Below are 26,209 nucleotides of genomic sequence, written 5' to 3'. Positions count from 1 at the left end.
AGTTTTTCATAGAAGCAGCAGAATAGCTGAGGTGGAAGGGACCTCTGAAGGTCATCTGGTTCAACCCCCTGCTCAGGACAGGTGTTTTTACTCCTTAGGTGTGTGTTTGTTGAGCTATTAATCTGAGTTCTGCAATACACTTAAGGGTTTTTGCTTTTTACTTTCATACATGCTACAATGTGTCCATAAAGTTATAGCTCACTAGTAAGACCAACTCCTAATACTAGTATTTGTGAGCAGATGTGAAGACAGCATTATGTTACATGGATTCAAGCCTGATCAAGATTTATTTCAAATGAGAATGTTTGTCTGCCACATACCTTTTTCCATTTAATAAAACCAAAATGATGAGTTGTATGGAGGAATAAATTAAATATATGTTATCCAAGTTAGTATCTTCACAGAACACGTTGGTATTTTGCATGGAGTAACTGCCTTTTTGTTGCTGACATCAAATTGAGGTGTAATTAATACTGTTACTAAGAGCTTCAGGGTATAAGAACATTTCTTTTTTACAGTATGCTTCAGTATATGCTGTTTATTTATCAGCTATTAATGTTACACACTTTGGAGAAAATGACAATAATATAAATATTTGTCCTTTCAACTAATAAAAACTGCCTTGGATATTGGTAGCTGTTTTAATTAGTATGGGAGAAGTCTTAAAAGATGTGTGTGCACAGGCACTCCATAGGTCTTTGATTTGTAGTTCAGGGAATATGATGCAATCCACTGCAGACAGAAACTGTAATTACATACATTATAATTAGGATATTTTTTAGTTGACATATATAGGCAATAAGTAAGCCGCTATACAAAATGTTTATTAACAAATTCTAGATTCTTCTAGAAAATATTTAAATTAACTGTTAACATATTTCTAGTTTTACCTATGTCTATTGGTGGAGTAGACAACGTTAAATATTGTTTATTTTGAAACATGATTCATGATGACTGAAATATCTTTGTGAAATTCAGGGAATTGATCTCTGTTGTGTAAACCGTCTCTTTAATGCTCTCTCTGATATGTTATTGTAATATTCCCCCAATTTTTATAGAGCATGTGACAACAGCTGGATGCAGTCCGTAGTGAATGTGATCCCAGAATTGTTTTCTTTTAAAATATATTTTAATTTTTAGTGATTTACCATCTTTTTACATTATTTCCATCTCCTTCTTTTTGTATTTTTAGGTTATGTGGGTCTGGTAAATCAAGCAATGACGTGCTACTTGAACAGCCTTTTACAAACACTTTTCATGACTCCTGAATTTAGAAATGCGTTATATAGGTAAGTATATATGATTCAGGCAGATTCTTGAAATTATTATAGTAAGTCTGTCATGTTTGTCCTGGTATATTGTGGTAGGAAACCCTTTTGAACGTCTCCTGTCAAAATTTTGTCTTTTGGATATTGAAATGCACCTGAATGTTAATAGCAAACCCTGATTCTCTAGTGGATAGAGTGATACAGATGGACAAAGAGCAGCACACAGAAAGGGAATGGAGAAATTTTCTGAGGAAAGGGAGAAGATTTAGTACTTGAAATCAAACTGGATAGATGAGTGTAACTTCTCTGCTTAGCGCCTTTCGATTTTACTGACATCCTCAGGTGTTGTTGGTGTGGCATAGACAAGCTTTTAAAAGAATACGCCACGTCTTGAAAACAGAATTCTTCATATGAAGAAGTCGCAAATGCTGTTCATGTCTGTATTTGTACGGTGAACAGTTTCAAAATTATTTTGCTAGTCTAAATTTGTACACTTAAAGAAAACATCGTCATATGTTGCAGAAATGGAAAGTGGTTTTGCTGAAGGAGAATTATGTTTTTGCTTTCCCGGAGAAACAGAGCTTCAGTTGACCTCTAAACTGACAGACCTCTCAAAATACTGATTTAAATGTCTTTTTGAATAATAATTTAACAGCATTTTAAATTGTCAAATACTTTGTTTTGAATAGGTGGGAATTTGAGGAATCTGAAGAGGATCCTGTGACAAGTATCCCCTACCAGCTTCAGAGGCTGTTTGTTTTACTGCAGACCAGCAAGAAAAGAGCAATTGAAACAACAGATGTTACACGGAGTTTCGGATGGGATAGTAGTGAGGGTAATCACAGCTATTAAGCTTGTGTAATTTACTTCAGCTGTTTCCTGTTAGGTGCCTAGACTGCTGTTGATGGAGAAAAATACCGAAATAATTAAAATTAATGATTGGAATCCACTTTGATTCGGTGGAAGCAAAATAGCTTAAATTGATATTTGATTGTAGTGTGTTTTTTGTTTGTTTTTTTCTAAAGAAATAACATCTGAGAGTTTTAGGCTGCAGAAGTAAAAAAAAATAAATAAATTAGGTTTGTGATTAAGCTATCATTACAGTTGTTAATTGGTTTAAACATGTTGCTCTTCAGAAGAAAATTGCGTCAATTTTGAATCGCTGATGTCAAATGCACACATTTCAGTTAAGAAGAAAATTATGTGGAGAATTCCATAAAATTAAACAACAATGTGAAACTTACCTACTTTAAATTTTCTCCATTATCAGCTGATTTTTCCACAGTAATTACACAATAAGTGTCGTGATACATAATGGAAGAGTGTGGGGGGTGGAGAGCAACACCTTTCAGAGTTCTGGGGGATCAGCACGAAATGGGGAATAAATCAGAACCATTTTCTTTTAAATAGTGCGTGTTAGCACTTCTGTGTATGTATTTATTCTTGTTCATATACAGAATTCTTGTTTATACGGAAATACTGTGAGCAAGTTGGTTGCTTGTTTTCCTGACTTAACTTGAGAGCTAACTGCCTGTGGAATTGAATGCTGCCCCAATAGAGATTAGTGTAGTAAACGTGGAAGAGACTTGAAAACAAATCAAGAGCTGTAGGAAGCATTTTCATGTTGGGTGAATAACTTCTTATTTTCAATTTCTAACAGCGTGGCAGCAGCATGATGTACAGGAGCTTTGTAGAGTTATGTTTGATGCTTTGGAGCAAAAATGGAAGCAAACAGAACAGGTAATTGTATCAATACTGTTCCAGTAATTCAGGATTTGGTGGTTTTTTGTTTGTTTTTATAGATGATTGTGAAAAATGCAACCTCTTGATTTTTAAATACAAGATTATTGGCAGACTGCAGTAGTTGCCAGTTTTCTCATATAATGCAGTAGCTACGCTACATTTCTCAATGTTGCTTTTTTTCTCTGGTTAAAAGTGAAATACTCTGGACTTTGGATATTCTTTATTTGAAGCACAGGAAGTGGTTATGTAACTTCTTCTGCCATAACTTTCTCACTAGTAGTATTTTTTTAGGTTACTTAGTGGGCTCTTGCAGCTTAGGCTGCAAAGCTTATGTAACATGGTTTGAGAAGCTGTTTGACGCACGTTCTCTGCAGTGGTAGATCAGGGAAATAGGGGAGAAAACAAGAATCGAGAGTTGGATGTCCTGCTAGGAAATGACAGTTCTAACTGTAGCTGGGCAGTTAACTTAAAAAGATATTTTCTTGTAAACCTAAAGAGAGGCAATGCTCTTTTACTTATCTTTAAAGCAGTGTTAAATACTTGTCTGTTTCAGGCCGATCTTATAAATCAGCTGTATCAAGGCAAACTGAAAGACTATGTAAGATGTCTAGAATGTGGCTATGAAGGCTGGAGAATCGACACGTACCTGGATATTCCCTTGGTCATCCGCCCGTATGGCTCCAACCAGGCGTTTGCTAGCGTGGTGTGTACTATTATGCTGACTAATAGTGCATCCATACACATAGAATACATAATGCGACAGTGGTATAATTTGTTACATGGTAAGTATCATCCTAGATACTCCATCTTGGGGTGTTCGTCTTTGTGCAGTGAACCAGCTAGCAAGTTCTAGAAGATTTTTTTTGGCTTTTTGGTTTATTTTTTTGTTTTGTTTTTTCTTTTACCCTTCAATGAGTCCTACTGGTGCATGTATAAGGGGAGGGGAAATGCAACTTTATTGCCTTCAGGCTGAAGTAATCAGTTATTTTCTTCCTGATAGAATTTTCAGCATTTACCCGAAATATTTTTTGAGATTGCTAAGTTTTCTTTGGGCTGTTCTCTTTATTGGCACATCTGCTAAATTTTCGTAGCTTTGTTGAAAATCTTAGTAAAAGAACAGAAGATGGACTGAATTTTTAGCTTTATTGTAGTGTTGTTGCTATGCTTTCTGAAGTTCACTTCTGAAACACCATATGCTTTTAACAAGCAATTTAATAATAAGAAATCCTGTCATACACTGGTATTGGTCACTTGTGCTCCAGCATTACTGATGTTGGCAAGCATATATATTAGTACATTTGTGGAAGCTTTGGTTTTTTTCACTATTCCTCGAAAATAAGTCATTACAAACAGAAATCCACTGTTGTGGCTTAAAATGTCTGTGATGTGGATGAAGTTGTGAGAAAGAGGAAGAATAAATTGAAGTCTTTGGGTAAAGGTTGATTTAAACAATCACTTGTTGCATAATTGGCTTACCATTGTTACTTATTATATTTCAAGTATTTTTACCTTTTGTCTTTAGCATGTTGGCATTTTTTTAAGCACTAATATTCTGTAATTCTTAACAGTGTTCTGTTAAGAATTGTCAGAATTAGGTTAAACTGCAGTGTAAGCTCAACGTACTTAGTATTTCAAATACCAGTCCTGAAAAGCAGTAAAGATATGAAGGACGTTGATCTCACGGAAAGAATTCAATTCAGTAAAATCTTTTGAATTCTTTTTAAGAGTGCTTTAAACTTTTCAGTAACATCCAGCTATTTAAAGCTGTGTTTTGAGCTGCAGTTCCAATGACAGAGATGTTTTATATAGATTGCTTCATTTTTCACCTTTTAACACGTTTCTGGAAATATTCCATAAAGCAAAATTCTTTAATTTCTATTATTTGATGGTAAGATTTTTCAGGTCTATTAAAGAAAACAATGAAAGCTTTACTCACTCCATAATTGCATTCTGCATTTGGCAATATGTTGTACATGTGTCTCAAATTGAAATCAGTTCCCTCAGTAGAAAAAGTCTATAGCAGGATGCCATTTAAAAAAAAAAAAAAAAAGACACATTATTTGTGTACTTGTAAAACTGCAGGAAGCTTGAGCAGAAAAAAGGAGTTAAATATCAGATTACTTTCAGTAGTATTCTATTTTTTTCTTGTAAATCAGCCATTATTGGGTTTACTACATTGCAAGGAAAATAGTTTTAAAGACTTGTTACAGAGTTACGTGGTTGCGATTTGTATTGATGCTTCAATTTTTGAGCTTTTTTTTAATTCCTACTCTGATTATATTCAGTTGATTCTCCTCCCTGCATTTGTCTTACCTATAGCAGATGTGATTTTTAGTTTTGTAGTCTTCAGCAGTGGGGAGATATGGAGGATACTTGCTTTTGGAGAAGGGAAAAATCGCCTGTTTCTAAATGGAATTCTCTGAAGGTAGTATCCTCCATTGATCCATAGATGATGGTGATTTAGTAGGTGTAGGTGAAAGGATGTAAGTGAGAGATCAAAAACTTCACACATGCGCTAATAGGGCTTATAGAAGGGAATGTAAAACTTCTTAGACCTTGCTAGTCAGCTCCTGAGGGAACTTGCAGCAGGCGACACAACCCAAGATAGGGGATCTAAGGAGGATACTACCTTCAAAGAACTCTAGTTAGAGGTAAGTGATTTTCCATTACTTTCTACTAAGAGAGAATGGATGTACAAGCGTAAAGTAAGGTTAATCTGTAGAATGTCACATGAAGTGTATTATCCCACTGTTCGACATTGTGTACTCCCAAAAATGAAGCTACCTGAAGTGTTGCGTTCATCTGTAAATATGTTACTTCACAAATGAGAACACTGAAGAACTTACTGGAAGAATGTTAGCCTTTTTTATTACCTAAATGAAGTAAATTTTAAAATGTTTGGTATGTCTTTAAGGTTTGCATTTTGAGTTTTTTTCTGATTCTCTATTCCCCATGTTCCTGTCATATACTACAACAGCACAGCTGTAACCTCATTTGGGCACTGAGGTCTTGTCAGTACCTATCTCAGGATCGTTGTTTTTCAGTAACTATCTGCGTAGTTTAAGAGCATGGTTTAAAAATCCAGAAGTGGTCTCTTTGAGATCAGTAGAGATACAGACATAATATATAGCTTCTTATTTTAGGTAGGTAAACAAGAGCAGCAATTACCAGATCAATTTTGTAGAAAATTGTGTGCCTGAATTTGACAGCATTAGACTGAACCTAAAAATATTTCTTTTGCTCTAAGACATAAACATTTTATGGATGAAAAGTAGCTGAGAGAGGAGTGGATTCAGTGAGGAACTAGCTGACGTGCTGAAATTGTTACTAGAGAGCAGTGGAAATTCATGGAGCCACAGAATGACTTGGGTTGGAAGATGCATTAAAGACACTCAGTTTCAGCCTCCAGGTTGGAAAGGACATTGAAGACGCTCAGTTCCAGTCTCCCTGCTATGGGCAGGGTTCCTACCCTAGACCAGGCTGCCCATGGCCCCCATCCAACCTGGCCTTGAACACCCCCAAGGATGGGGCATCTGTAACTCATTTGGGCAAAAATGGTTTGCTAACTAGCACTGATAACAGTACTCTGGGGATGTGGCAAATACAGTTGCAAATGTTTTTAGGGACCGTTACCTTTTGTGGCTTTTCCACCGAAGGTTTAAAAATGGATGCTAATAGGTGAGGTTTTTTTCTAGAGGAGAGATGAATTAGGACTATTTTTCTGTGATCTTGCTTTGTATGTGGTGTCATGGCCAAACTAAAACTATGAAAGGAAATTAGGATGTGGATGATGTAATATTTACTTTTATTGTTTAATGTCTTAGAAATCTAAGGTAGTTTGGTAAGAAGGTCTTTTATCTTTAGTTGAGTGTATTGGACATGGAGAAACTGTATGAATTCTAAAAATCTGAGGTAGAAATTTGTACTGCAAGCAGTAAGATACCTATCCAACTAACTATACTACGATTCATTTCTTTGCAGAAAACAGAATTCTGAGCACCTACCTTTAGCCACACAAAAATTAGTTTGAAGTGTTTGTTATGGCATTTTATTCTGCTGAATGTTAAAACTTTAAAAACTGGAGATAATCCAGAAGTTCCTTCCAACCTGTGTTCTCTTAATTCAGTGAAGTATGAGAAAGATTAAATAGCCTTTTTCATACAAATCTATTGCTACATCTCTTTTGTTATCTTTTGAAATGTATATATTGGGAATGTTAGAAATGTTTAGTAGCTCTGAAACTTCATAAGGATTACATCTTCAAAAGCAACAGTTACTCTGAAAGTAAAGTCCTACAAAATTGGCAGGAGGTATTGTGGATTGTGCAATGTAGAAATTTTTTCTCTAGTTTTGTTGAATAAACTATCAGTAATAAGAATATTTGGAATTGTATTAGTAAGTGTCCTTATAATCAAAACTGATTTTGCTTTAAAGATGACCCAGGAGAAAGTTGGAAGAGATATAAATGAATAATTCTGAGGAACAGCAATGTTAATCATACAACAACTGAAAAATGTGGATAGTTGCATAGCTCAAAAATAAGTTTTGATGAGCTTTAATATTAAACCACAGCTCAGAATATATGTGGTAAACAGAGAAACCACTAAGTCACATATTGACGCTTCATTCACTTTTCAGAAGTCTGAAGGAAGTATCAATTTGTTATTCAGATTTTCTAATTTCAATGATTCAAGTAATTTGAGTGTGTTTGTAACTTTATGGTAAAGTTATTCTCATTTATGCCTACGTTGTAAAAGTTCTTCAAAAATCAGTAGTAACGTCTTTTTATTATTAGGAAGAAGCACTGCATGCTTTCATTCAGCCTGAGATTCTTGATGGCCCCAATCAGTATTTTTGTGAGCGATGTAAGAAGAAATGCGATGCAAGGAAGGTAAGCGCTGTCCAGATCATTTGTGAAAATTCCTGCTAAATATTAGTCTTAACAATGGTAACATAATCTTCTTTGCTTTGTTCAGGGCCTGCGGTTCTTGCATTTCCCGTATCTGCTGACATTACAACTGAAGAGGTTTGACTTCGATTATACCACTATGCACAGAATTAAACTGAATGATCGTATGACTTTTCCTGAGGAATTAGACATGAGTATCTTCATTGATGTTGAAGATGAGGTAAAGAGAAGACTTTTCTTTTTAGAGGAAAGTTGTCTTCAATTTTCTTGAAGTTTCTTGTTAAGGAAATTAAAGGGTTGACCTAATAAACCTATTTTAACTTTCATCTACATAAAATTTTCTTTAGCCATGGTGATGTATTAACTGGAAGTTTTCATATCTGTCTGAAGATTTTCCTTATTTTGTATTTGAAACCTGTTCTCTAACTCCTGTTAGGTTTTTCATGCTTCCATAAATAAGATGTTTCTGGTTTCTTATCGTATTAGGCCCAGCACCTCCAGCCACTTGAGTGGGGAGATTATCCCACTCTCCTCCACACTGGTGCGGCCTCACCTCAAGCACCGTGCGCAGTTTTGAATGCCACAATATAAAGAAAGACATAAAGCTAGTAGAGAGCATCCAAGGGAAGTTAAAAAAGATGGTGGAGGATCTAGAGGACAAGGCGTATGAGGAGCTGCTGAGGTCCTTTGGTTTGCTCAGAGAAGCCCAGAGAAGCAGAGGCTGACAGGAGGCCTCGCGGTGGCCTGAAGCTCCTCTCAGAGAGCAGAGAGGCAGTGCTGAGCTCTGCTCTCTGGTGACCGCCACAAGACCCAAGGGAGCAGCATGGAGCTGCATCAAGGGAGGGTCAGGCTGGGTGTTTGGAAAAGGTTCTTGATCAGAGGGTGATCAGGCACTGAAACAGGCTGCCCAGGGCTGTGGGCGTGGCGCTGAGCTGCCAGAGTTCAGGGAGCATCTGGACGATGCACTAAGATGTTTGGGTTTCGGGTGGTCCCGTGTGGAGACAGAGGTTGGACTCTGATCCTTGTCCATCCCTTTCAACTCCGTGATATTCTGTGATGTGTTAACAGGTTATTTAAAAGTACATCACAAATCTCTACTCCCTGCAAATCCAGAGTGAAATGCGTATAAGTTTGTTTGTATCTGTTTTGCTTACCGGAGGTAATGTAAAGTTTTGAAACTGAATACTGGAAGATAGTCCAGAAAACATGAATTTCTTCCCTATGGGGGAAAAAAGAAAAAATTCACTTCTGTTTTCCTTTAGTTTTGGCCAAAATTTGTTTTGTGCAGTTACATTCACCAAGAACTATTTAACGTGTCTGACAATAAAAACATTGTTACTTTGTAGTCACGAAAAAGATGCTGTCATTTACCCAGGAGTGGATTCCTGTTTGTGTAGTGGTGTAAGAGAAAGACTACATTGGTATGCAAATGAAGAAAATATTTTGTCTCGGTTTAAAAAAAAAAAAAACAAAAAACCCACAACCCTGCAGTTTACAGATTATACCATGTGAACAATTTCACAGCTCTCAGAAAGATAATGGGGAGCCAGGTGAGAATTATTGATTTGGGAGAGGAGAAACGGAGACAAAGTTATTGACTGTTAGAAAATCAGAAGAATTTTCCAGAGTAAGGACAATCAGGAAATAGCATTACCTGTATTTAATGAACTTGTATTTAATGAACTACGTTCTTAGTGTGAGAGACATACTGTTTTTAAGTTATTAGAAGAGTTATTATTCTGCTGAATGCTGTCAATTGAGTTGCAGTGGAAAACATTTGTTGACTGTGGATGAAAATACTTCTGGTTGAATTACTTCTAATTAACACGGGCATGCTATAGTAGGCTTCAGACTGCTTTTGGACTTAAAAGTATTTGAATAAACTTTTAAAATGGAATAGATTAGTAGCTGATGTCAGCTTGCTGGGTATTAAATCAAGTAATTACCATTCAGTTTCATGCAAGACGTGAAAGTACTGATCAAAGAGGCAGACTAGATAAATACACTGTGACAGAACTACATCAGTTCTTCACATTGATTTGCAGATGCCTGTAGTATTTTGTTTTTTTCATTACTGTACAGATTTTAATTTATAATTCTCAAACAGTGATGTTTCTTTTTCCACATGACTTTAAATTTAGTATAATATTAATATGTTTATTTTTAAGAAGTCTCCTCAGACTGAGAGTTGCACTGATAGTGGAGCAGAAAATGAAGGCAGTTGTCACAGTGACCAGATGAGCAATGATTTTTCTAATGATGATGGAGTTGATGAAGGAATCTGCCTTGAAAGCAACAGCGCGGCAGAAAGAATTGCTAAAGTTGGCAGTGAAAAGGTAAGTTTAAAAATGTACTGGATCTGATTGGTATAGATTTAACTTGTTTTGTAGGAGCCCGTATGGTGCTCAGTTTGGGATTTTTGACTAAAACAGTGTTGATAGCACACCGGTGTTTTAGGTGATACTGAACAGTTCTTATACAGTGCCAAGTTGAACTGAATTGACCAGATGGCATCTAACATCTCATGTTATCCTCAGCAGTTAAGGCTGGGAGTTCGGTCTTTATAAAATAGTGTTACTTGGAAACTGACTGGGCATTGATCTGCTGATGGGAGGTAGCAAGTGATTGCCTTTGTGCCACTTCTGTCCTCTTTCTTTCAGTTACTAAACTCTCATCTCCACCCACAAGTTTTCTTATTTTTACCCTGGATTCTTTCCAGCATCCCACTCAGGGAGAGCAGAGAGTGACTGAGTGATTGCTTAGTTGCTCAATGGGGTCAATCCAACACAAATGGAAGTAATAGTAGATATAAATAATTGTTTCTTGAAAAAAAAAGTCTAAACCTTTTTTCAAATTCCACAAAATTTGATACTGCAGTAAAGGAAAGCACGCAACTGATTTGGAGAGCACAGGAGAGTAGAGGTCTTTGCAACGTGTCAGACTGAGGATTTCTAGATAACTTGTTTTGGCAACAGAAATTCAAACTGAAGATTTTTTTCACGTAAACCGTGTTTTATTTTGAAGAGTGTGGTCAAAAGCATGCTGCTTTTGCAACATTTGCTGCAAAAGTATCTTAGTTTAGCAAGAAAGATGAGGAATTTTTCTGATTCATTTCTTGTCCCTGTGGAAGTGATCTAATAGATGAAGCTGCGTGTCTGCATAAAAACATTGTCATCTTGAGTTCATCCAAAAAAAATTGAGCAGTGAGTTAGTCTAGGTTAGCAGTCATACTTCTGTGGGACATACATGGGTCACTCCAAAAGTAATGCCTCCTATTTGTTTCCATGGAAACTACAACAGATATAAAGAGCACGATAACACTATTTGATAGAGCAAATCTCAGCTAGTGAAAAACACTATTTTTGAACATAGTCACCACCATTAGCTACACGTTTGTGCCAGCAACGAACGAGAGACTGCATGTTGAACTTGTAAAAATCTGCTCTGGTGGAGGTGACCGACTTTATTATATAGCTGCTATGATGGCATAGTTTCTAGGAAAACGTTTCACACACAGGCCATCTTTCATCAACCCGAACAGATGGAAGTGAAAAGGCGCCAGATCTGGACTATTTGGTGGGTGTAGTAGGATGGTCCAGCCAATAATGACAGTCTGCTCCAAAGTCTTCAAAGTGGTATGGGACGTGGCATTATCGTGTTGCAAGAGAAAGGTTGTCATCTTTTCTGGTCTGACTCTGGAAGTTGAGCCTTCAGCTTAGTCAGTGTTGTGATGTAGTGATCAGAGTTGATGGTTGGTCTGGGTCCCAGGAAATTCAGCATGCTCACCCCTTTCCTGTCCTAGAAGACAGTGCTCATCACTTGATCCACGTGAACTTTTTCTTCGATGGGGAGTTCACATGTTGCCACTCCATGGACTGTCATTTTGATTCCAGCTTGTAGTCATGATGCCATGTCTTATCACTAGTAATTGATGTCATCCAGGAACCTGTCACCTTCCTAGGAGCCACCTGGCAGAACTTGGCAATACTATGATGTTGCTGCCATTGTTTCCAGTGCTGTGAAGCTGATACTCAGCTGCATACGCCGTGCTCTGATTATAATCTGTGGATGAGCTTATCAACATGCTCTTCATTTCGTGGTGTGACAGCTGTACGTGGCCATTTGGAAACATCGCTTGTCTTTCACATTACTGTCACCACTCCTGAAATGCAGCATCCACTGTTTAGTCTATTTAGATGTTCAGCAAGGATAGATGAATGTCAGTGGGTGCCATTTTTTCCACATGGAGGAATTCAGTGACACACCTTAGCTTCATCTGCACTTCCGTGTCAGGCGCCATTTTGTCAGACTGCCCCTCTTGCTGAAATCTGTCACACGGCAACAAAATTTAAGGAGATATTTGTGGGAAGATTCAGCTACTGCCCTACCACCAACATCCACCTCTGACGTGATAGACGAACCTAATTAAATAGGAGGCATTACTTTTGGAGCAGCCCTCATAGTTTGCATTTTCAGAGTCTGTGTTTTTCAGCCTGAGGATTATTTTCAGTAACGCTAATGCTAATTTCATGTCTTGTTGTGTTACTCTGCTATTTCTGCCTGGATATGAAAATCTAGTCAATTACCGTAGGTTTCTGTTATTGTTTATCTTCACATTCAGAGTTTGTTCTGAAAAGAGATGCATTAACTGGCTTAATGCATTAATGCTATCTCAAAAACCATGCTTCCATGTCTTAAGTCTATTTTTTTTTCCTTTCTCCAGCTCTCTCTCCTGCAGCCAAAGGGGAAATTTCCTCTTTATTTCCTTTGTTATATACTCCCGTGTAGTATTTAGCATACTGGAGTTGAAACTGTCTGTTGCAGTAATACATTTCTGTTGCACAGATCACTTTTGTAACATACAACTATTTACATACTTGGGTTGATGTAATTGTTTTAAAATACTCTTAAAATAATTTGCTTACCTCTTCTTAGTGTATTTTACCACACCTTTTCTCTTCTCTCTGCAGAATTCTTTACTGTATGAGCTCTTCTCTGTTATGGTCCATTCTGGAAGTGCTGCTGGTGGCCATTACTATGCCTGCATAAAGTCCTTCAGTGATGACCAGTGGTACAGCTTTAATGATCAACATGTTAGCAAGGTAAAACTAATATTTTTGCTATCTTAGGTACACATAAATGAATCAGTGTGTTTTTATTTTTCATGTGATTTTTCACCTGCATTTAACAGAGCTGCTGAACTCTGTAGTTTGATGTATCATTTTCATGTTGAATTGAGGGGCAGAGAGTAGCAGGATTATTACTTGTTTTTCCTTTTCTGCAGCTGCTTCCCTGCCCTTTGAGTTTTGTTTGCCACGCACTGTCGATGCTGGTTACAGGTCTTAGCCCCTTACCTCTTTGAAGCTGGAGCCTTTTTATTTCTCTTCTCCCCTCACCCCTTCTGAATTTTTGCATTGCACTCAAAGTCAAAGGACAGTTTCCACTTGCAGGCAGCAGTGTATATCAGGTAGTGTACCAACACTGTCTGCTAGTTGTCACCAGTTTTTAGCGTAACCCCTTCTGTACTCTTGATAGTTGCTGGTCGGATTGCATTTTAGTCCATTATCTGAGACATGATCTGTTTTTCACTCAAACTGTGCAGTAAAACCAGCAGCACTAGTTGTCTGGATGGTATCACAGCATCTGTGTTCTGATTCAGTCCATGTGAACGGAACAGTTGGTCTGTAGCTTGTACTTGGTCTCCCATTTACCTTTCCTTCAGTTTACTTGTGTTCCCCTATGCTTTCGGTATAAGTAGAATATATCATGTTCTTCTCATAATGATTTAAGTGCAGCTGTTCTCTCTCTCTCCCTCTCTCTCATAAGAGGAAGGTTGTAAAAAGCAGGCTCCAGCATACCAGACTTTATGGTCAGTTCCCATGCCATGCCAACAAGATCTTGATGCTGAGCAAGGGATGATTTAAACAGAAGCCTTTGTTCGGATACAGGCTGCTGGATTTAGAGTTGGGCCTTCCTATATATTCTAAGAATCCTTGCTTAGAGAGGTTTATTTGTAGATCTGTTAAATTCATTATAAAATGAAGGGGGTGATCACATTGAAACATTTTTTTTTCACTCCGCAAAAAAGCAGATCTGAAATATTTTTGAAAAAATAATAATGATTAATATGATGTTAATATGTAATGCCATTTTTCGTAATGAGAAAAAATGCGTATCGATTATTGCAAGTTTCTCAAATCATTAAATTGATTTTCTGTTAGATAACTCAAGAAGATATTAAGAAAACATATGGTGGGTCTTCTGGAAGCAGAGGCTATTATTCCAGTGCTTTTGCTAGGTAAGTCCTGCAGCACTACATTCCTTTCTGGTGGCTAATGTAATCAAAGGAATGGCTCATGTGCTTAACAGGTTAGCTGGAAAATAAGAGTTGATGCTTAAGATAATGTTAAGAGCTATTGTGACTGCTGTTTAAGATCGTTTAAAATAGCATAATGTTTACTTTTGAAAATGTTTCTTCGGTTTGAACACTACTAAGATCTGTTTAGTGTAACTGTTTACTGGTGGTATTGGGGAAACAAACCAGCTCATGAAATGAACGATGTCCTCCTATCTGATAAAATCTGGTAAATATTCTTTTTTCTCCACCAGCTCCACAAATGCATACATGCTAATATATAGACTGAAGGATCCAGCAAGGAATGCAAGTATGTATGTTTTGCAGTTCTAAACTAATATGATTCTATTTTGGAGTAGGGAAACATTCTATATGTGAATGAGAGTCCTAATTTTTGGGAGTGGGGGGAGACAATGGTGTTGATATTTTTAAGGTAAACTGAAGTAGCTTTCATATAGGGGACCCTTTTATAGCTTTTCATTACTCTGTTAATCGTAAGCCTTTATGTTTATTACGTGGCCATCACAGAAATTTTTTTTTGATATTATGGATTTGAATGCCTGATACTCTGGGTGACACTGAATAACCTGAGATGCTGTACTAGTGCCATACTTGATAGCGGAATAAAAAAGATTTTCTTCACTTAAAATTGAGTATATGTGAACTTCCTGACAACTAAGTTTTACAGTTTATAATCAGCCTTAGCTTTTATCTTCTTAGCAGGCAAGATACTATAAATTGCAGAGCAAGGCACAGATCTGAGATCTCGTGTTCTTTTGTGTTCCTTACGTCTGATTTAGCACACTGGGGTTTAGAAGATGCCCAGCACCACGTAGTAGCTGACAGGTTCAGTATTGCTTGAAACATGTCTCAGTGAAAAATGAAGATCTATGAAAAACAAAAAAAAAAGAATCTATTTGGATTCACAACTAGAATATCTCTTTGGAGACTACATTCAGTTATTGGCTAATTTCATAGGGTGTTAGATTCTTCGTGTTACTAACAACTATACACTTTCAGAATTTGTTTCTTTTGTGGAAGTTAAAAAACTTTTTATTCTTTTTAGAATTTTATTCTTTTTAGAATTTTATTCTTTTTAGAATTTTATTCTTTTTAGAATTTTATTCTTTNTTTTATTCTTTTTAGAATTTTATTCTTTTTAGAATTTTATTCTTTTTAGAATTTTATTCTTTTTAGAATTTTATTCTTTCCTTTAAAATATTCACGTTTCTTGCTTATAATCTGTTTGACTGCACCTACATGGTGCAGTAGAAGATCAAAGTTTGGTAGAATAGAGCTTAGCTTTTGAGCTAGTTGTTGAATTCCAGCATTTGACACGCAGATGATAGGACATACTCAGATGCGTATATGTACCTAAAAAGTTCTGCGTCCAGTGGAGAAGGGAGTAGAAGATCCTTGAAAAAAGCATTTTGTTTATCTTTCTTTAATGCTGTAAATACTTGAGAAAAAAGATGAATTAGTTACCTGTTTCCTTGAACTTATTTTTAACAAAATTTTGAGAAATGAGGATGTCTGTTAGGAACAGGAAGGATACAAATTAGCAGTGCAAGGATAAGTAGTATGAACTTTTTTTAACACTAACTAAAAATCAAAGGTTAAACTAAATCTATTTAAAAAGAACTCTAAAATTAATAAGTTGCAATTACGTCTATGTCAGTATATTTTTAAGTGTCTTGAAGCAAATTTTCATCTCATGCCAACGTAATAAGCACAAACCACATTTATTTTTTGCAGAAATGTATTTCATCAAAGGGTACTTTTAGTCATGTTATTAGGAATACTTAGCTCTTCTACTGTTTTCTCCATAAAATTGAATAGTAGCGTTGTCTTTGGGGAAGAAATACTTAAGTGTCCCATAAAAACAATTTTGATGGCTACTATTTCTTTCTGAGAATTCATGATACATGGGACAGTGTGCTTGTAAAAAAAAAAAAAAAAAAAAAAAAAGCTTTTAAAATAACAGTGCCTGAAGCAGATACCTTCATATTCTTCAGTTTGAACAGAATGCAACACAAGGAGGATACTATTAAAACAGTTTTTCATCTACTAATAGCTAAAGTAGTAAGTCTGAAAAAAATGATTGTTTCAGTGTTTACATAATTGAAACGAACTGATTACAGGTTGTGTGAAGGTTAGAACTAAATAAAACTTAACACTGGTCAAGAAAATCTTTGGGCAAAGAACTCTCTTTGGGAAAGATCTTCCCCTATGTTCTCTGATGGACAGTTGCTTAACGTAGAGAAACTGAGTCTGTTATTTCAGACTTCTTATATCCATTTTTAACTTTGAGAACCTGTTTGCAGATTTCCTTCTTGTGATGTCTTGCAGGATTGAGAGGGCTGCTTTTTTAGCATGAAATATTGCGTCTTCTGCATCTTTACGTAACAAAATATCATGAACTACACTGGACTGTATTAAGTGCTATGTTTTATCACGATAAAGATCGTGACTTTGATCAGGTTGTTCATTTTAGAACAGATTTTAGCTTTATTATAAAAACATTCTTGTGAGCAGTGATCAGTCTTAGTGTATTTCTTTACAATGGCAAAATTTCCCTACCCGTACTAGAATATTAATTTTCCCGTACTAACGGCATGTCTAGTATTGGTGATGTATGTAGGTAGCTTTCAAAGCAATGGAAACTACAACAGAGCACAATAACACTGGTCAAACCACTACTTTTGACCACAGTCAGCATGACTGGCTGTGCATTTTTGCCAGTGATGATCAAGAGCCTCCATGCTGCACTTATAAAAATCTGCATGGCCATCTGGAACTTGGCTTCTATTTTGTGCTGCTGTCATCACTGCTGCACCACCCAGCACCTCACTGTGCTCACATCAACTAGTTGGTCTCCAGAGACCTTCAGCAAGTCTCCATGAGTGTCAGTGGGTGCCATTTTTTACACATGGAGGAATTCAGTGACACACTTTTGCTTCATCCACCCTTCTGTGTCAGACGCCATTCTGTCAGACTGTCCCTCTGCTGCCATCTGCCGCATGGCAACAAAATTCAAGGGAATATTGGCGTGAGGTTTCAGTCTCTACTGTCATATCACCAGCATCTTCCTATGATGTGGTGGGCTTACCTAATAAAATAGGAGGCATTATTTTTGGAGCAGCCCTCATAGTTTGCCACAGCAAACAGCTGATTTCAGTTCCATTGAAATCTTGAAAAAGGGAACAGGATATGATTTAGTGTGAAGTTTAGTTGAAGAAGAGATTGATACACTTTTTTTATACTGTTCTGTGTTTTCATGTTCTTTTCTGATAGAGTTTCTTGAGTCACATGAGTATCCTGAGCATATTAAGCAATTGGTACAGAAAGAGAGAGAGCTGGAAGAGCAAGAAAAGAGGCAACGGGAAATTGAGCGCAACACTTGCAAGGTTAGAATTTCTGCTGAATATAGCAGTAATTTTCCATGTATTGTTTCTACTATTATTTGTTATTACATTGCAAAGATTCTTGTAATAAATGTACATCAGAATTGTACATCTACTCGAAGCTTGTACACAGTGGAGGGACCCATAAAAGGTAATAACTAGAGTTTCTTGCTGAGTTTCTTGCTGAGTTCCTATCTTCTGTGTGAATATGAATTAGTGTTTAAAAAAAAAAAACTGGCTAGCTCAGAATCACTTGATTTCAGCAAAACGCATTCCAAAAAATATGTAATGCTATGTGTTAACTGTTTCATGCTATGAAATCTTTGATGTTGTGACCCTTTGAGTTGTGTAATGATGTTTTGTAAGCTGATTTAAACAAATAATTTGCCAGAAAGGGGGAAATTTTTCTCTGACCACAAGTTAGGTAATAACAAAATATGACGTTTATGATTTACAAGCATATCTGTCACCCCATCTTCTTAAGAATCAACTAGATTATTGGAAGGTTTCCTACATCTGTGAAACGTGTGGATGTCAGAAAGGAATTTCACGTTTGTTCTTCCAATGCACATTTTGTTTGGTTTTGGAGGGAGAGTTATAATTTTTACTTTGTGTGCTGTCTGCAGTTTAAAGGTATTCTGATTATTGGTGCTATGCAAACATCAGCTTGCAAAAAGTTACATATATTCCTTTATCGATATATCTATATATATATTTAAAGATGCCTATGTGTCTATAAAGATATATATAAATAGCTGAATATACATATGTATACACAATGTACTATTCTGCTGTGCAATTTGTGTTTTCTGTCTGCAGCTGTGTAAACCACCTGAAGGGAAGCTTTCCTACAGCTGAATTAGAGCTGAGGATATATTGTATGTTAGATAGTTTGAAAGTAAGGTTGTAAATTGAGATGTATTTTAATATGTAAGATAACTTAAACTTCTATTGTGTTAATTTTTTCTTTACTTTGTTTCATAGATAAAATTGTTCTGTATGCATCCAACAAAACAGATAATGATGGAGAACAAATTAGAGGTTCATAAGGATAGGACACTAAAGGAAGCTGTGGGAATAGCTTTCAAGGTATGTTATGCATAATAGAATATTAAAATGGTTAGATGTAATTTTTCTGCTGCTCTGTTTAAATTGCTAGTTCTGTGAGAGTATTGGTTGGTTGGTTCTTTTTTCCTTTTGAAGAGGAGTTCTAGTTGGAAGTATTGACTGACTTTTCTGTTAGCTGTCAGATGCCTGTTGGGAGTGATATAGCCTGCCCTTTTAAAAGGCAGTATGGCCCTTATTCTAAAGTCATAGTGAGAGCTTCTGGTAGACTCACCATAGCCTTAGTAAGTTGAAAAAATTCTGATCATTTATATTTGTATTTCAGTAAGAATTTTGCAATGAACTTGTAGTGAGAGAATAATTTCAAGAAACTTTCTGCATAGGTAATGGAGTAACATTAGTAGGCACCAAAGCTGATCTTAGCTGATCTTTGCCTTTCACGAGGAGCTGAAGGAGTGTGTTTTTGCTTACCTACTCTTCAGTTCATGACAAATGCATCTTTGGCTGAGAGAGTGCAGGCAAGGACATATGGACTTGGAATAATTCAACACTTCTTTAGGATGCTTGGCAGTTTAGTGCGTATAACCTTTCAGACCTCTAAGATTCTGTTTGGTATATGATACCTGTGAATGTATTTCTGGGGCCTGTTTTCATATACTTCTCAAATTCCACCTTTCTCTGGATTTTGATACAGGCTTCTGTGGCTATATTTATCGCTTATGTAGAACAGATATTGTGAATGTACCTGTTTTATTTTAAACGCAGTAGATTAAATGATTGTTGAATGCATGCATACTGAGATTTCTATCTTACGAAGGAAAAACTAAACTCACAAATAAGCCATTATTAAATGGTATTTCTTTTTTTGTTTGTTTGTTTAGCTGATGGATTTAGAAGAGGCTGTCCCTTTAGATTGCTGTCGTCTTGTCAAATATGATGAGTTCCATGACTACTTGGAACGATCTTACGAAGGAGAAGAGGATACGCCAATGGGTTTATTACTTGGAGGTGTCAAGTCAACGTACATGTTTGACTTACTGTTGGAAACAAGAAGACCTGACCAAATTTTCCAGTGCTATAAGCCTGGTGGTAAGTCACATAATTACATACAAAGATAGGGAAAACAAGTTTATTGCGTGGTGCTATGAAAATAAGACTTGGATAATGTAGAACAGTTTTGCCTCTGAAATGAAATTCTGACTTCAGATGCCTTTTCAAATTCATTGCTGTTTGCATGTATTTAGTGAAACCCCTTAACCAGTATATCAGACAGTGGTATGCTTACTTTCTTTGTCTTTTGAATTTTCTTGATATATCTGTGGTTTTGTTTTTTCTCCTCATCCCTACAGAGGTTATGGTAAAGGTTCATGTTGTTGACCTGAAGACTGAATCTGTTGCTCCTCCAATAAGTGTACGGGCTTATTTGAATCAGACAGTTTCAGAATTCAAACAGCTAATTTCAAAGGTAATTTACCATTGTTCAGGAATATTTATTACAGAATTTTCATTTATTCTTGCTGTGAACATGTGTAATAACTTTAATAACTAAAACGAAACCTTGTGTCCTTTCCAGCTCACTCATACAGTGTCATGTTATAAGATTTGGTTAGATGTTGCAGTAGAGCTTGTCTGTCTACTCACTGCTGCTAGAAAGAGCAGTCTACTTGATCTGTCTGTAATTGTATCCTGGCTTTTGCACAAAGTTAGCTACTGTCTGGCCCTGTTGTTTACTAACTTACTAGATAATTGCTTTTTGGAGAAGCTGAAGAGTCAAGCCAATATTCTTTTGGACTAGTTCAATCACCTCAGTAAGTTATTCTATCAATAGCAGAACTGTTGAATTCTTTACCCATATCACTGATACAACATGCAACTTCTCCCATTGGCTTCAGTAATGAAAATGAATAGCTACAGATGTCCATATGCTCCCACAAACCCTCCTTTTCATCCCAGCAGCCACTTAATAAAATGTACAGTTGACTATGGATGGCCCATGGGATATTGCTGCTTCCATTTAACTGGAAGAGAGCAACTGTTTTACTCAGTTCTCTATTACTTAGTTCAGTGTAACTTCATAACATTCATTGTAAAATGTGGTTTGAATTAAGGCTATGCGCACAAAACCTGATGCTTGAAAACATTTTTAGTTTTCAGTTGGCTTGTACCTTTAGAATAGGATAGATTTGTTTATTACTGCTAATACTGCTATTGTTGCTAACAGTTTTTCAGTTCTGTGAAGTCAAGCCATTTTAGTTTTCTGATCTTGTGAGAAAACTAATGTGTCAAAGGATGGAAGAAAGCAACTAAGACTGAACAATTTTGAGTTAATTTTCCTGCTGCTATCTTTACAATTCTTAAGTCAATACAAACCTTCTCATTTCACTATGATTAATCTTAAAATGATTATCAATGTTCCAGTATTTGAAATTGCATAATGCACATTACGTTACAGTGAATGTCTTATTTTAGGCTACGCATCTGCCCGCTGAAACAATGCGGGTAGTATTAGAACGCTGCTACAACGATTTGCGTCTTCTGAATGTTTCCAGCAAAACATTGAAAACTGAAGGCTTTTTTAGAAGCAATAAGGTAGGTGTTCGGGATTTTAAACTGTTCATGTATTTGTAGACTGTGTTACAAATGGGAGGGAAGTCTGTATAAAATGTATAAAGGATAAGTCACTTGTTTTACTATTCTCTGAAGTATTAAATATTATGTTTTTTTGATAACTAGCAAATATTTTCATGCCCACCAATTCTGTGGGCTGTTTATAAAACCTAGTGTACGTAACAACGTAGAGCAGATTCATAATCAAAAATCTTGTTTATGCTCAGAGGTTCATATGGTGCTGAGGTTAGAACCTTTTTGACAGATTTGTAAAAGTCAACTCCTTGGACAGAATGGTTGACATTACTATGAAACCTATCTACTTAATTTTTAAACCTTATGAACAGCTTCTGAGCACTGTTAATGTTCTTATGAAGCAAACTTCAAAGCTAAGAGGAAGTTTTTGGTAGGTCTTAATCTTAAATTCAGGAATTCTCCTAGACAATTCCATGCTGTTTCTGAAAAGACTTACACTAAGTATTTCCAATTGTAGCTCTATAATAAAATAGAACAGTTGGAAGGGACCTTTAAAGGTCTGGTCCAACTAACCAAAAGTTAAAGTGTATTATCGGGGGCATGCATTCACAAAAAGAATAATTAAGTACTTAAATAACATTTGGAATTAAGTAACATCGGAAGTGTTGTTCTCTATACTACAGTAGCACATCTTCCAGCTGTTTTACGTGTCATTTGGCTTTGAAATTTAGGCTCAAGATCACAGTATACTGGATGAGCAAAGATTAGTGAAGGCTTTGTTTTACAGTGGAGCAAAATAATGTCACTGATTTGTTATTCAGTTACTTCTTTGAGAAAGGAAAAAGATAAATTTGGTCACTTGTATTCTCAATTGCTCTACTGCTTACCCATGTTTGCATTTCAAGATTTCCTATTTATGACGTATACTAGAAAATAAGGACTGTTGTTGCTGATCTTGCTACTACTGTAGCTAGTGTTACTGTGCAGATTAAATATGTACACTGCAGTGGTATGTAGGTGTACTTCTGAAGGTAGAGATGCTTCACAGTGTAAATAGTGCAGCTGGTCAGCCTGGTTACAGGTCATTCCAATCTGAACGTGATTATGAAAATAAGGAAGGGAAATGGTTACTAAGCTATGGACTCCGTAGTTTTTGTCTTAAAAATACGTTTTAAAATATTTGCTAGAAGACTACATTGCTTATTGATGTAATGTGTGATCAATCCCATCTGTTTGCTGTTGTTGCTTTTATTATTTAATGTAATGCTACCTGGTAAAACCGTCATTATTTTATGTTTAGGTATTTATCGAAAGCTCCGACTCTTCAGATCGTCACGTGGCGTATACAGATTCTCACTTGTGGAAACTTCTGGATCGTCATGCAAATACAATCAGACTGTATGTTTCATTACCAGAGCAATCGCCTGGATCTCAGTTCAGACGATCCATTTATCAGAAGCCTAGTGGAGATTCGGGCAACTTGGATGAAGCCTGTGAAAGAGTGAAAGGACCTGCAGGCAATATGAAATCTGTTGAGGCAATTCTGGAAGAAAGCACTGAAAAACTTAAAAGTTTGTCCCTGCAGCAGCAGCAGCAGGAGGGTGACAATGGAGACAGCAGCAAAAGCACAGAAGCCAGCGATTTTGAAAATATCGAATCACCTTCAAATGAAATAGACTCTTCAGCATCAGCAGAAAACAGAGAACTTGAAAACCAAATTCAGATTTCTGATCCAGAAAATCTCCAGTCTGAGGAACGGTCAGATTCAGATGTAAATAATGACAGGAGTACGAGTTCGGTGGACAGTGATATCCTTAGTTCTAGTCATAGCAGTGATACTCTATGCAATGTGGACAATGCCCAGATTCCCTTGGCTAATGGACTTGATTCTCATAGTATCACGAGTAGTAGGCGATCAAAAGCAAATCAGGGGAAGAAAGAAACCTGGGACACAGCAGAAGAAGATTCTGGAACAGATAGCGAATATGACGAAAGCGGCAAGAGTAGAGGGGAAACTCAATATATGTACTTTAAGTCAGAACCCTACACTGCAGATGAAGGCTCAGGCGAAGGGCAAAAATGTACGTATTTTTTTATTATTATGCACCTTAACTGCTGGTAAAGTCTAGTTTATTTTTAATTCATATGCTCTGTTAAGTCTAATTACAGTTTTGAAGAACTTGTTGTTTATGTCAAATTTAAAGCTAATGAAAGTGCAAGGATGAGACGTGGTGTCAGGTTCAGTTATTAACGGACCAATATTAGCTAGGACTTAAGTGAACATGTACTTAAACACCATCTTTTCGTCTTAAGAGTGTTACATCTGTCTGTGGTGCATGTGTTTCCTTCTGGTGAAGGTATTTTCTGGAGAGTAAGTTGAGTTGTCATCTAATGAAAGGAAGATCTGCTGAGGATGATTTGCCTGTTTCAGAATCTGGTTAATTACTGCGATTTGCAGAGCAGTAATTCTATTAACATTTCAGCTGACAAACCTGAAAACTCCAAATCGTTTTCCTTGAACAAACTTCAAGTGTACTTTACATTTATCAGTTAATTCAGTAGACTGTTGCTTTTGTGTTAATTGAAACACAGTAGGTACAATGAAGCATATGGCAGATGTGAAAATGATGGTGTATGTTCAGTGTAAGAGGTCTTGAATTGTCATAGGAAAGATAAGTTATTCAAAAACAGTGTTCAGTGGCTACGTATGTTTTATGATTAACAGAAGAAAGATTAACAGCTGGGTAGAAACCTTTGAATGGCAAAGGCTTAACTCTGAATCCAGAAATCCTGATTTAAGAACAATAGATAAGGACTCAATCTTAGTTATTAAAGAAGCCCTTTACTTCTGAAAGTGAAAGCTTTTCCTAGTGTGACGGGTTTATAATTAATTTAACTAATACATGACTCACTGGGAATAAAAAATACTTGTTATTGTGGTTTGCCTCAGCAGGCAGCTCAGCACCAGGCAACCGTTTGTTCATTTGCCCCTCCCCCCATACGATGGCAAAGAATAACTTATAGGTTAAAATTAAAGATAATACTAATAGTAACGTCGTAGATATTTACAGAACAAGTGACGCACAATGCAATTGCTCCCCTCCTGCCCACTGCTGGCTAGCCAGTCCCTAAGCAGCAGCTGTCCCTGTCCCGGCCAGCTTCCCTCACTTTTATTTCTTTATTTGTTTTCACACAACGTCACGTGGCATGGAGTATCCCTGTCCTCTTCCAGCTCCTTGTGCCCCTTCAGCTCCCTTGCTGGCAAGACAGTACAAGAAACTGAAAGCTGCAGTATCCTTGGCTCTCTGCAGCCACTGCTCAGCAACAACTAAAACATCAGTGTGTTATCAGCATTGTTTTTCTCCTAAGGCCAAAACATAGCATACCAGAGACTGAAGGAAAAATCAACTCTGTCCCTGTTGAAACCAAGAGAATGTAGTTTATGGTGTAGTCCAAACTACTTATATTAAGAAATGTGATTTCTGAAGATGAATTACTTATGTTCTAGAATTATATAGAACCAGAATGTTTTTTAAATACAAAATTATTCAGTGCAAAAAGTCTTTAACCTAGACTTGGGCTTGCCTTGTGATACCTCGTGACATTCCAGAACAGAGTTATAACCAACATTTTTAATTCTGAAAATGTAAGAAGAAAGTCCCTGGCACGTGCCCAGTCAGCCCTCGCTCAGATATACTTCTTTCTATCCCTCGAGCAAGTGAAAACCTGCAGGGGATTATCTGCAAATGCTCAGTCTGATTCACTCTGCAGTCTTTGTGAAGCAAGTAGTATTTTCTCCATTCAGCGCTCCACTGTTTGCAAAATAGGGCAGTTTGGAACTGCTGGATCTTCAGGAGTATCAGCCCATAAACATTTCAGATGCAACAAAGCTCATACAAGTAGCAGTAACACCCTTTATGTTTAGTAGGGTTATATATCTGAAAATAACGTTAGACTGCATTTTTTAAAAATAAGTGAGTGTTCCATGCTGATTTCATCTTCATTTTTGTTTAGGGTTGATGGTGCATGTTGATAAAAGAATTACACTGTCTGCCTTCAAGCAACAATTGGAGCCTTTTGTTGGAGTTCCATCCTCTCACTTCAAAGTCTTTAGAGTCTACGCCAGCAATCAAGAGTTTGAGAGTGTTCGGCTCACTGAGACACTTTCATCATTTTCTGATGACAACAAGGTTATTCAGAAGTTATTTTGAAAAACTAAAAATATGCATTGGTACAGTGTAGCCAAGTTTAAGATAATAACTTGCAACTTTTTGTTAGTTGACAGTTGAAATCACTGCATTAATCTTGGTATTGTTAGAAAATGTAATTTTGTTTGTAATACTATTTCTAACAGACACTTCTTTTTCTTCACAGATAACTATTAGACTTGGAAGAGCCCTCAAGAAGGGTGAATACAGAGTCAAAGTCTATCAGCTTTTGGTAAATGAACCAGAGGTAAGGTGTTGATACAGTTGATGGATAGTGATTTATGAAAATATTAGTCAGTGCTTTGGCACTTGGATTTTTCTCTGAAATCTTGCTAAAAAGAATCCTCTTTTCTCTGCACTTTTCTGCAGTTTTTCCTGGATTGAGGAAGGGAATTTCAGGCTATTGCTGTTCATTGTGCCTCAGAATAGGCAATTGGCATGTGATCCGCCATATGCCTTTCAGATGTCTTTATTTCTGCAGTGTAAATACAGGACAAACGAAAATCACTCTTTGTTTTCTTTAAATGTGTGAAAGTTGTGTAGTGTTCTTACCAAGTAGGAACTTCCTTGGCTAGTTGCCACTGTTTTCAGTAGTAGGAAACAAATATAACTTGTTGCAATCATGCAGAGCAGGTGGTGCTGATTGAATACTTAAACTTATAGCTGGATACTTA

The 26,209-nt window shown here is 36.6% G+C and overlaps 1 protein-coding gene across 5 annotated transcripts in view; it reads left to right on the top strand.

The window, feature by feature from the left end:
- USP47 (ubiquitin specific peptidase 47) overlaps positions 1-26,209 on the top strand; it is a 58,513-nt gene that overhangs the window by 24,511 nt on the left and 7,793 nt on the right. For 4 of the 5 annotated variants that reach the window (XM_021400978.1, XM_021400980.1, XM_021400981.1 and 1 more), the window contains 18 exons: positions 1,193-1,289; positions 1,958-2,103; positions 2,929-3,008; positions 3,565-3,714; positions 7,807-7,902; positions 7,988-8,140; positions 10,089-10,256; positions 12,891-13,022; positions 14,142-14,218; positions 14,530-14,585; positions 17,570-17,682; positions 18,664-18,768; positions 19,626-19,833; positions 20,094-20,209; positions 21,214-21,333; positions 22,628-23,408; positions 25,342-25,517; positions 25,702-25,782. In XM_021400978.1, the coding sequence (XP_021256653.1) occupies positions 1,193-1,289; positions 1,958-2,103; positions 2,929-3,008; positions 3,565-3,714; positions 7,807-7,902; positions 7,988-8,140; positions 10,089-10,256; positions 12,891-13,022; positions 14,142-14,218; positions 14,530-14,585; positions 17,570-17,682; positions 18,664-18,768; positions 19,626-19,833; positions 20,094-20,209; positions 21,214-21,333; positions 22,628-23,408; positions 25,342-25,517; positions 25,702-25,782 (2,855 nt within the window). The remainder of the gene's footprint in view (positions 1-1,192; positions 1,290-1,957; positions 2,104-2,928; positions 3,009-3,564; positions 3,715-7,806; positions 7,903-7,987; positions 8,141-10,088; positions 10,257-12,890; positions 13,023-14,141; positions 14,219-14,529; positions 14,586-17,569; positions 17,683-18,663; positions 18,769-19,625; positions 19,834-20,093; positions 20,210-21,213; positions 21,334-22,627; positions 23,409-25,341; positions 25,518-25,701; positions 25,783-26,209) is intronic. The other variant, XM_021400979.1, reaches the window with a different exon arrangement.

This window comes from Numida meleagris, chromosome 6 (assembly GCF_002078875.1).
Source record: "Numida meleagris isolate 19003 breed g44 Domestic line chromosome 6, NumMel1.0, whole genome shotgun sequence".
Lineage (NCBI taxonomy): Eukaryota > Metazoa > Chordata > Aves > Galliformes > Numididae > Numida > Numida meleagris.
The sequence above is the reverse complement of the archived record's forward strand: the minus strand, read 5'-3'. Positions and strand labels throughout refer to the sequence as shown.